This window comes from Eutrema salsugineum, unplaced genomic scaffold (genome assembly GCF_000478725.1).
Source record: "Eutrema salsugineum unplaced genomic scaffold, Eutsalg1_0 scaffold_6, whole genome shotgun sequence".
Taxonomy (NCBI): Eukaryota; Viridiplantae; Streptophyta; class Magnoliopsida; order Brassicales; family Brassicaceae; genus Eutrema; species Eutrema salsugineum.
In genome coordinates this window covers 11316776-11328929 of record NW_006256547.1, presented here as the reverse complement: position 1 = coordinate 11328929, position 12154 = coordinate 11316776, and the positions used below count along the sequence as shown (strand labels likewise).

The window sequence follows — 12154 nt, the reverse complement described above, 5'->3', positions numbered from 1 at the left end:
CCAAAAACCCCCTACACATTTTCAGTAATAGTCTCGAATTTCGATAATCTGATACCTACATTTTTGTATCAGCTTCTTTTTGAAATATCTTAACTTTGTTGTTCTTTCGATTCCATCCCAATTAAGATCAAGCCTTTCCTCATTGACAGTTATCTCTCAAAAAATCTGTGTGGATATCCTGCAACGGTATCACGTACATGATGCTTCTAGTAGTTTCACAAGTCTATAATTTTTGAAATTTCCAATTTCATCTATATGTCCTCTCCGAGTTGTTGTCACTTTCTTCTTCTGCACACCATGTTTTTAATTTCTCCAATGATTTTCTTAGAGATAAATTAATGTCTGATGATGATGTCTTTAAGAATAAGAGCATCAGATTGTCCATTAACATCACAATCGTTAAAGAACAATACAATCAGCATCATGATTACACACGACAAATGTATGATGTCATGATTCTGGCAACGGCACCAGAAAGAAACTATACTATCGAGTAGTAGATGAGAATCAAGATAATAGAGAGAGAAGAGAGGAAGAAGAAGAAGAGAAAATGTTTCTGTTATTTAGTCAACGATTACATTGTGTCCCTTATATACAAGGAGACTTTCTGGTTCACATCAAACCAATTACAAATCAAACGGTTAACACAAACCATCCAATATTCCCCCTCAAGAAGTGGCTTGGTAAAAACATCCGCAAGCTGTAAATCAGTTCTGACATGTAGAGTTTTTATCAGACCATTGTCTATACGTTCACGTACCTGATGACAATCTAACTCAACGTGTTTCGTTCTCTCGTGGTATACGGAGTTATTAGCAATGTTGATGGCCGAAGTTGAATCACAGTAGAAGGCCACGGGATTTTTCTGTGGAACTAAAAGTTCACGCAGAAGATTAACCAACCATTGTATCTCTCGGCTTGCAAAGTTCATCGCCCGATATTCTGACTCCGTGGAAGAATGAGAAACAGTGGGTTGTTTCTTCTTTTTCCAAGAGATTATAGAAGGGCCAAGAAACATGCAATATCCAGAAGTGGAACGTCTAGTTTCTGCACATGATGCCCAGTCTGCATCGGTAAACACCTTTAGAACCAAGTCAGAATCAGCTGAGTAGAATAATCCCAAACCCACCGTGCCTTTGAGATAATGAAGCACTTTGAGAGCAGCTTTGAGATGTGAATTCTTCGGAGCTGAAGTATATTGACACAGGCGATTTACTGCATAAGTAATATCCGGCCTTGTGATGGTGAGATACATCATCTTTCCCACAAGTCTGCGATATGTTTCAGGATTCTCTAGCAATGGTTCATCACTATTCAAACAAAGTTTGGTATTAGGATCCATTGGAATGTTGCACGGTTTACAAGCAAGAAGGCCAGTTTCGTCCAATAATTCCAATGTATATTTTCTTTGAGAAACCGAGATACCTGAGGCTGATCTTACGATCTAAAGTCCAAGAAAGTACTTCAGGGGACCGAGGTCACGAAGTTTGAAGTGAGACTGCAAATCGGCTTTCAGGCGAGAGACATCATCATCATTGTTGCTTGTGATGATTATGTCGTCTACATACACTAAAACAGCTGTGTATATCTCTGCTACATTCCTCACAAAAAGAGTGTGATTGGTATGAGATTTGTTGAACCCAAGCTTCAATAGGGTAGAGCTAAACTTGAGGAACCACTGGCGTGAAGCCTGTTTTAAGCCATAAAGGGATTTCTGAAGCTTACATACAGCATTAGGTGGCAAGCATTCCCCTTGCTTTGGTGTATATCTTGGAGGAAGGGTCATGTATATTTCTTCATCAAGCTCACCATTAAGAAAGGCATTGGAGATATCTAGCTGAGTGAGGCTCCATTTCTTAGCAGCAGCAACAGCTGATAAAGTTTTGACCGTTGTCATTTTTGCAACAGGTGAAAAAGTATCAGCAAAGTCAATACCTTCTTCTTGTGTGTAGCCTTTGGCCACAAGTCTGGCTTTGTAACGTTCCAGGCTTCCATCGGCATTGAGCTTCACTTTATATACCCATTTGCATCCTATAGCATGCTTGTCTGGTGGTAAAGAACAGATAGTCCACGTTTGAGATCGTTCCAAAGCCTTTAACTCCTCATTCATTGCAGAGAGCCATTCGTCAAACTTCTTAGCTTCTCGGAATGTTGAGGGTTCAGAGTGAATGGTCACCAAACAGATGTAGGCTTTGTATTCATTAGACAGCTGAGTGTATGACATATATGCAGCTAAAAGATATGGGATATCTGTCTCCGTGACATTGCAGTAGTAATCCTGTAGATATGCAGGATGTTTCGAAGGACGTCTTGTATTTGGTGAGGATGATGAATCTGTAACTTTGTCTGTCCCAACTGAAGAAGGATGAACGCTGTCACTTATAGGATGGAGATATGAGCTCACCGTACGCTCAGAACATTCATCTTCTTCATTGGTAGACAAAGTTACTCGTGTCTCATCACCAAAACAGTCTTGAGGATAATCAGAAGAATCCTTTGTAAATGGAAATATATCCTCGTGAAAAACAACATTGCGTGAAATGTGTATGCTGTTTGTTTCCAAGTCCAAAAGCTTGTATCCCTTATAGCCTGCAGGGTAACCGAGAAATACACAAGCTTTTGCATAAGGTTGAAACTTAGTCCGGTTCTTTGAGAATGTAGAACTATAGGCTAAGCAACCAAAAACACGCAAACTTTTGTAATCGAGGTTTTTAGAAGTCAGAACCTGATAAGGTGACTTGTTTATCAGCAGAGGTGTTGGAAGTCTATTGAGAAAAAAGACAGCCGTAAGAATGCAATCTCCCCAATATTCCAATGGCATCTTCGCTTGAAACATCAGAGATCTAGCCACATTAAGAATGTGCTGATGCTTTCTCTCCACCACAGAGTTTTGTTCTGGTGTTTCAGGACAAGAGTGGTATGAAATGATGCCTTCGGCTTTGAACAGATCCACGAACTTTAGCTCGGGTGAATTATCTGATCTGACTCCCTTGACAACAGTCTTAAACTGTGTTTCTACCATCTGCAAATACTCAGGAAATATTGTTAGAACATCCGCCTTTGCTCTTAACAAATATACCCAAGTAACTCTTGTATGGTCATCGACAATTGTAAGGAAATACATGTATCCTTCAACTGTGGGAACAGAAAAGGGTCCCCATATGTCAATGTGTACAAGATCAAAAGTATTTTCACACATATGGTTATGAGAAGTGTATGAAAGATGTTTTGTTTGGCAAGAGGAAAAATAGAACAATGAAATGGAATTTTTATTTCTTTGCTTTATTCCCAGTACATCTGATATTATATCCACTCTGGATACAGATGGGTGTCCTAACCGATTATGCCAAAGACTTGTATCTACTACAATGTTGGTAGTACAAGAAAAAATTTGAAGAGAAGACTTATCTATACAATCACTATCCAAAATATAGAGATTATAGATTTGTTCACCCTGACCCATCGTCAATCCCTTGATAGGATCCTGTATTAGACAAGTAACTTATCAAGAATAATTCGACATTTCAAATCCCTTGTTAGTTGACTAACACTTAAGAGATTGAGCCTAAAGTCTGGGATGTATAGAACATTATTTAAGACGAGGAATTCATTCAGTTTGATCTGTCCTATTCCTGCAATCTTAATGTCTAATCCGGTTGGCAAAGTCACAGAATTATTCACAGACATATTCATGTTTATGAAAAGGTTTTTATCATGAGAAACATGATGAGTGGCTCCGCTGTCTATAATTCATGATCTAGATGATAATGCATTTCCAGTGGCTCTTAAAATTCCAACAAAGCCAATGGTATTTGAAGAAAAAGCCATACCTGGAAGAGCAGTTATCATACCACCTAAGGAAGATGCAGAAGTGGGATCAATGGGAGACTGGAGATAAGAGTTGAAGTAGGCTATGACTCCCTCAATCTGGTCCTTAGAGAGACTGTTGATGAATCCAGCATTGGTGTTCTCTGAGGATTGAGTATTGGGGAGATTGAGTTGTGCTACCATTGGTTTAGCCATACCAGTATTCTTGTCAACTGTTGTAGGCTTATGTTTGTGTTTGAAACCAGGTGGGTATCCATGAACCTTGTAGCATTTTTCCACCGTATGTCCATTATATCCACAGTGGCTACAAACTGGTCGAGTTTTCTGACCATTATATGTAGAATGAGTAGCATTGATCGATACAGAGTTATTTGTCGACACATTGAATCTTGAGGCATTCTGGAGAGGATTTATGTTGCGCTGGTTGTAGTCCTGGTCAAGGAGATTGTATACTTCTGCGAGATCAGGAACATGCTTCTTCATAATAATTTGACTGCGAGCATGATTGTATGACTCATTTAAACCAGCAAGAACCTTTATCACTCTCGTGTGTTCTGCTCTGAGATTAGTATCCTTGCAACAGTTGCAGTTTTGGCAAGTCTTTACGCAGTCAGCTCCATCAAGGTCGTCCCACAATGTCTTCAGTTTAGTGTAATATGTGGAAAGATCCGTAGAACCTTGTTGCAAAGACCAAATCTGTTGCATCCATTGATATAATCTTGGTAGGTTTGTGACATGGAATCGAGTCATCAAATCTTTCCAGATCTCAGATGCATACTTCCATAGATTTGCTTCGTTACAGAGTTTAATATCCAAGATTTCACCATGCTATTATATCTTGACCAAATCCGATAATGAGGATGAGATTCAGGTGGACGGGGTAACGAACCATCAACAAACGCTAGTTTATTTTTAGCATCTAAAGCAATCGTAATGGCTAGGTTCCAGGTGTTGAAATTGGTTCCGTCGAGTACCTCAGAGATTAGCGATGTACCTGGATTATCTCCGCTAGTCAAAAAATATGGAGAATACTGAATCCCGTCAAGATCGAAGTTCACATGTGGTGATTTTGATGAAATGACGTCGGGGATTAGGAAAGACAGCGTCGGAACTGTCGCCGGTGGTGGATTCGCGGCTATCATGACTGGAATAGGCGGATCCGAGATTTCAGTCGCTGGAATTTCTTGATCAGCAGCTGATTTTGTTGTCTTTGTTGCTTTTGTTGTCGAAGAACTTGCTCGAGCTGTACGAAGAGTCGCCATCTCGAAGAAGTAAGAGCTTAAAGTCGGTGGAATAACCGAGAGATTGAAGAAGAGGATCGATTCGGATGAATTTCCGAAGGATATAGGTCAAGAAAAGAGAAAGAAAAGCGGATTGGATTGGTTGAAATTTCGATTTCAACGCTCTGATACCATATTAGTAGATGAGAATCAAGATAATCGAGAGAGAAGAGAGGAAGAAGAAGAGAAAATGTTTCTCTTATTTAGTCAACGATTACATTGTATCCCTTATATACAAGGAGACTTTCTGGTTTACATCAAACCAATTACAAATCAAACGGTTAACATAACCATCCAATAGAGAGACAACACGGTTACCCATAAGAACCAACATCAAGCAAGATCAAATTCTGGATGGAAATCTCTGGTTTTGAAAAAAAATTGTTGCAGATATTGGATATCGTTCATATACATGGAGATTCAATGAAGAGCGTCAATCATCGAAATCTGAATTAAACATAATATATACATATTAGATAGAGGCACATATACATAATAGATTGAGGCATGGTGGTCATCGGCCATAAACATTTTCAAACGAAGATGAGAAGTTGTAGATGTGATGAATCGAAGATGTGGATGAATCACCTATGGGAGAGAGAACGGTTTCTAGTATTCATTGGTGTAATAATTTTTTGTTGGGGTATGTTACCTGGCTAAAATCGTGATTTCATTGGCTTATAGCGTAATAAAACAATGATGTGGTGTCTTACGTGGCTAAGTCTCTTGATTTCATTGGTATATAGCAACGTATCAAATCGGTGACGTGTTTTTTACATTTTTCAAAAATTCTATTTTGCCCAGGGAGAGATACGGATCAGAAGAAATCCAAAGATGGCGAAGCTGATGCTCTTCTCCGCCGTAGTCTTAGCGATTTTCTCCCTCGGAGCCACCGTTGATGATAAATGTGCTGCTTGTAAGGCCGTCTCGGTACGTCGGAATATCTAACTTTCATCTTTTTGCTTTCTCAAAAACTTTTGACGAATTAGGTCGAGTTATTACAGCGGATGCGGAATATGTACTAGCGGTTGTTACTGAATATTTGTTTCAGAAATAGCCTTCAATTTAAAAAACTGGAAAAAAAAGAGTCATGTATGTTACACTTTTGGATATCTGCATTTTATTTGTGAAGTAAAATATATTCGAGAACCGATGGTGTTGTATATGAGTGGCTACTGAATTTTCTTTGCGAAATAGCCTTTCATCGTAGGATCACATTATTGGGAAGTAAAGTTTATTCGAGCCGATGGTGTTGTGTTTGAAGCTCTCTTGATGTTTTATTTAGGATAAATGTAAAGGGCATCCCAATAGTTCTGCTACTCAGTTTCTGATTTTTGTAGAAACATAAGAATTTTCATACAGAGATATTGTTTTCCCTAGTGGGAATTCAAGGATGAGAGTTAGAATTGTAACCGAAACTTGGTTTTGTTTCAAAATATGTAACTTTTGTTTTTGCTTTTGTCCTGTTGCAATTTCAATGTGGGACACATTTGATTCTATGGGGGTTATCTCAGAAGATCGGACATAACCCAGATGATAGAACCTAGTTCTTCAAATGATATCTTTTCCCTGTTCATGTTTTGGTTATATGAAAAAAAGACTTGATTTGTTAAGTTTTAGAATGGTTTAAACCTTTCTCTAATAATAACACGGTTGCTCGATTTTGTGCAGGAGGAATTGGAGTTACAGCTTTTGAAGGTAAGAACATATCTAGCATCTTCCATCTTGTAATATAACATTAACAAGAGCATACAGAGCTTGCCTGCTTCTGTTTGCAATGCTTCAACCTTTCTCTTGTCTTTCTGCTGCGATGATTGCTTACAATCACTTTTTAAGTAACTTAATATTATTTACCAAACAGGAAAAACCACGAAACCATCTTGATATGAGAAACCGACTAAATTCTAAAGGCCAGCGTGAAGGAAAGGTTATTGACTACAGGTACGTCATTGAATGCATTATCTGTAAAAGAAACGATGTCTGCTTTTGATTGTGTATACTTCATTTCTATGTGCACATCCTGAAAATCAGTATGATGAACTGGACACAAAGGACAGTAGAAGTTTGGACTGATAGCTCGATTGGACTTTTAAAATCTGATTCCTTACTAGGATAACATGTATCCGTACTTAGGAGGAATGACGAAAAGCAAAGTATCTAACAGTTGGACACTGGTAAGAGTGTCGGTCAGTTTATGTCAAAAATTAATCGATACCCTATGATCTCTCAAACATTGTTTCCCACATTTCCTAGTATAGCTGTGCTGCTGTTGTAGACATGTTTCCCACTGTAGATGATGTTCCTGTAATTTTGTTCTTTCTTTCAAATAGAATAAGCGACCTGAGGGTGGTTGATTTGTTGGATGGGCTGTGTGATCGAATGCAGGACTATACTCTACAAAAGGTAAGCCAATTTCTGTGGAATTCTTATTACTCTTTGATTTTTGTATATTGATTAATTAGATTCTCATTGCCACACTTCTGCAGGTGGAATCTAAAAATAGACAATGGGTCAAAGTAGAAAGTTTTGACAATTTAACAAGTAATGTGTACTTTACATTTAAAGTTTCCTCTTTGTGACATATTTGCATTTGTTCATCATATATCTCCCTGTAGGCGTGTCTAGCTGCCTCAGTACTTATGTAGTTTCATAAAGTAGTTAAGAGTGCGTATCCACTCGTATGCTAGAACACTTAAAACACTGTCATCGGGTTTGTCCTTTCAAAATTTCTGTGGAGCATCTGAGAGAAACAGTGAGAGAGCTTTCATGATGATGGAAACTCTGGAATAAGTAATGTAGCTGTGAAATTCTAATCTTTAGTTATATTAGTGGTTTAGAGACTTATTTGGGACTGATGTTCCGTGTTTTTGTGTTTCTTAGATAAACAAGAAGCTAAAGCGCACGCGAATGACATTTCAACTTATTGTGGAAGGTAAGACAATCGGGAACCTCGTCAGGTCCGATACATGGGTCTCTCAGTATCTTTTTCCAGTCTAAATTTTCATCAAAATCGTCTAAAATCTATATGTGATTACTTAACACAGGTTGCTGGAGGAAACTGAAGATGAGGTAAACTTTGCAGTAACCTTTCTCTTAATTGATTGTTGGGGTCGGATCAAATTCGTTAATGTTGATGAGGGATTGCAGCTCGCCGAGGTAATAAAGAATGGGTCCCTAAAAGTAGGAGACGTCCGCAAGGTTCTGTGTCAAACTTTAAGTAACCACTGCAGCAAATCAAGGTTAGTATAACAGTTTTCTTCCTAGATTAATCTGCCTCTGAACCATGAAAAACTCTTAATGTGCTTGCGAAGTCTATTCATCTACTTAAAATCTTAATGTGTTTGGTTAAGAATCGAGTAAGGATTGGTTTTTGTTTTCTGGTTTACCTGGTTTATTTAACTTGTATTTTATATACTAACCATTTATATTATTCTACATTGAGAGTGTAACAGAATCTCATAAAATTCTGTTTGTTCTTTCATCTGCTTGAAATAAGTTACGGTTCCGTATTTTGCTTTCTGAATTCAGTGAATTTGACTCCGAGGATGAGGACGACGATGCAGATGAATTATAGTTCTCAATACAGTTAAAATCTCACGACTTATTTTACCATCAAGTGAAGGTCCCATTATGGAGACATTTATGTATGACTCATATGTAGCTCAGCCCCTTTTTTCAGTTTTTATGTTCCATCGATATTCTGGTGTAGAAACTTATTTAGATTGTGATAGTGTTCTGTTTTAGAGCCTTTTTCTCGAAAACACTTAAAATTAGGTATGGAGAATTATAAAATTAGTCAAAGTTTACAATATATCTATTATATAAAGAGTGAGTTGAGTTTCACAAATTTGACACCTAAGCACTCAACCTAAGCACTCATCCTTTTGACACATCATCTTCTAAACAATTATTAGATTTTTTTATTAATAATTTTTAAAAATCTTTTCGTAAGTAAGCATCAATTTATTACTTAAATCATTGAATTCAGTGATAAACATACATTTATTAAGATAATTCTCCTAAAAAGTGTGATTCATATTCCTTAAATTAACTAATGTATATCTCCTTATATACAAGTTATTTTAGTTAGATTACTGAACTAAAAAAAAAAAAATAGGAGCAGTCATAAGAGGTCGAGAGAGAGAAAAGGAGAAATAAGAAAAAAAAAGAGGAGAAAGAGTCGTGAAAGGAGGAAGAAAAGAGAAGAGAGGACAAGCCGTGAGTAGGAGAGGGAGAGAGAGGAGGAGATTAATGACAAAGAAAAAAAAGAAACAGAGAGAGCACATAAACACGAGGAAGGAGAACAAGTGTTGGGAAATCAGAATAGATGATGTCGCAGAGAAAGAATGGACTATCACCACCACAAAGGAGAAGAATTGAGAAAGGTATATCTGTTTGTGGAAGTAAATAAAAAAGGAATCAAAGCAAATCAGAATGACTATTAGATACGATATCAATTACTAACTCAACAGAGAATCAGCGATGACCTATAAAAGCTTTTGATTTCTTTATTTCAGTAGACATCAAAATATCTATGCGAAGGCTAAGCAGCCACTATACAATGTTCTTTTGCAAGGAGACCGCCAATGAGGGTCTATATTCTATGAGTCTAATTGTGATTATGTGTAGAATATATTAGCTGGGTCAATAAGTAGCACTGTTATTGTATAGCTTAAGAGTTCTTTAATTATAATTTACCAAAAGTTTATTCATTTGCTTATAATGTAAAGTTTACGTATATGTTTGTGGATATGTATGACAGTTTGTTTAGCTAATTAATGGTTAAAATAAAAAATCTACTAATCATTTTAATACATTCCATAGAAATGCTTATAACCTACTAAACAGAGGTAAATATATTTTACCATGTTCAAAAAAAGAAAGATTGTTGAAAGTTTGGCACCAATCATATAGGAACTAAGTGGAACAAAAGATGAAGAAATGAGTAGTAAAATGTTATCGTTTAAAGAGTCTATTTGAGTGTGTGTGTGTGTGTGTGTGTGTGTGTGTGTGTGTGTGTGTGTGTGTGTGTGTGTGTGTGTGTGTGTGTGTGTGTGTGTGTGTGTGTGTGTGTGTGTGTGTGTGTGTGTGTGTGTGTGTAGTGTTTAGAAGGATTGGATTAGGATTGTGTTTTGATGATTTCATTAGCAAATGTTATCGTATAATTAGGTTTTTTAAGAAAATTACAAATCCAAAATACAAAAAAAGTTTTCAAAATAGATTTAGAGTAATATTTTAATAATGCAACGATAATTTTTAACAATGTGAAACAAATAACAACTATATCACTGTGGTTAAGAGAGAGCTAAGAAGTTTTTAAAGGAGTTGAGAGAAGTGAACACAACGTGATATAGTTTAAAATATATCAGTGCATTCGTGTTAAACTATAGATTTTTAGAACAATTTAATCTTTAAAAAAAATCTTTCTATTATTAAATATGTATAACAGAAATAATAGATTTTTACACAGTATTAAAGTCACCAATTTGTTGTGAGATTTAAAAAAATACATTACAAAAAAGACCCGCGTGTAAACGCGGGTATTCATCTAGTACTATTAAAAGAGATACAAAGTTAGATTTGCTAAGAAAAATTTAATTAGTGTATCCAAACACTTTTTATTTATTGAAAACTAGGTGTTTAGTTTGCGCCTTATGCGGGACGAAAGGTTTTAGAAACCAAAAAACAAAATTGTATGCTATAAATTGAAAAAAATTAAAATAACCATTTAAGGCATAAGAGATCAAAATAAAATTAACTCAAAAAAGTAAACAGGAATCAAAATTAAGTAGTCAAAAAGTACTATATAAGTGTATGAAATCCACAAACTATTAAACTAAAATAAACATGAGTTTTCATTTCTTATTTTTTCTTTTTTATTGTGTTTTTATTTATTTTTTTCTTTATTTTCTTTTCCTTATTCTTTTTCATTGTCTTCTATAATTTTCTTTGTTTTTCTCATGTCTTATTCTTAATTTTTTTTTGTTTTCTTCTTCCTGTTTTTCTTATTCAATCTCCTTCTTATTATTCAACAACTTTGTCTTCTTTTTCTTTGTTTTTACGATTTATTCTTCTTCTCCTTCTGACTTTTTTTTCATCTTTCGTACTCTTCATACTTTTTATGATTCTATATCTTTTGAGGCTGATGCTCATCAATAACACACTATTTGGGCAGGCATGCATTTCCAGCCCTTTACATACATAGAAATTCGAGTGTACAACTTTAGAAAAACATAGATTGACCATATTGGTTTAAGTATTCAGACCAAAACGTTTTGGAATCATCTTTACCAAAACCTCTCTTTTATGATGTAGTCATCGAATCATATCACAAGCCCTTTCTTGTAGTTTAAAAAAAAAAATCCTAACAAATTATTTCTTGTGACAGAAGCTATCCTGTGGTATACTAAAAGGTAATATGTTTTACCTTTGGTTAAATATTTAAGGAATTATACCGTCGGGTTTGAAAAAACATTTTAACTATACATCTCAAACTTAAAACTCTGTTCAAAGGTGTGTTATATTTTTTTGTAAGATTAGAAAGCTGTATTGACTTTTGTGGCTTGCTCCTTTTGAACAATCGAAACTGTTTCTGGACAATCAACTTTAAAAAGGAGCTTAAACATACCAAAGATAAAATTCTCAAAATCTCTTACTTATGCTAATAGTTTAACAAAAAAAAATCAAAGAACTAAAGCAAAAAACAAAAGTAGATGTAAAATGGAGTCTCTACAAAAGGGTTGTGAAATCTTCACGGTCCCAAGATTTGTAGTTTTTTTGTTATATTATTTGCCCTCCATTTCTTTCATATTGTTGTGGTAGAATATTTATTTGTTACCCTATAAAATAATTAAAAAATGAAGAAAAACGAAATTAGATGGAATTGAATCCTTCCAACATACAAACTTAAAAAAACCTAGAGTTCTAACTACTCATCAAGTAATACTACAGGGTCGATTAAGGGACACCAAATAAAAAATCTCTAACTCTTAAGAGGGAATTTTATTAATTAATGCACATATTGTCAATAGATCAAGCTAGGGTTC

The 12154-nt window shown here is 35.7% G+C and overlaps 1 protein-coding gene across 1 annotated transcript; it reads left to right on the top strand.

The window, feature by feature from the left end:
- Positions 1 to 5860: 5860 nt before the first annotated feature.
- Positions 5861 to 8857, top strand: LOC18012658 (protein canopy homolog 3). Its single transcript, XM_006395943.2, has 9 exons — positions 5861 to 6038; positions 6780 to 6806; positions 6970 to 7049; positions 7439 to 7511; positions 7595 to 7649; positions 7989 to 8040; positions 8153 to 8177; positions 8256 to 8347; positions 8637 to 8857. The coding sequence occupies exons 1-9, from the start codon at positions 5943 to 5945 to the stop codon at positions 8680 to 8682; spliced, it is 546 nt and encodes a 181-aa protein (XP_006396005.1). The 5' UTR covers positions 5861 to 5942; the 3' UTR covers positions 8683 to 8857.
- The last annotated feature ends 3297 nt before the right edge of the window (positions 8858 to 12154 follow it).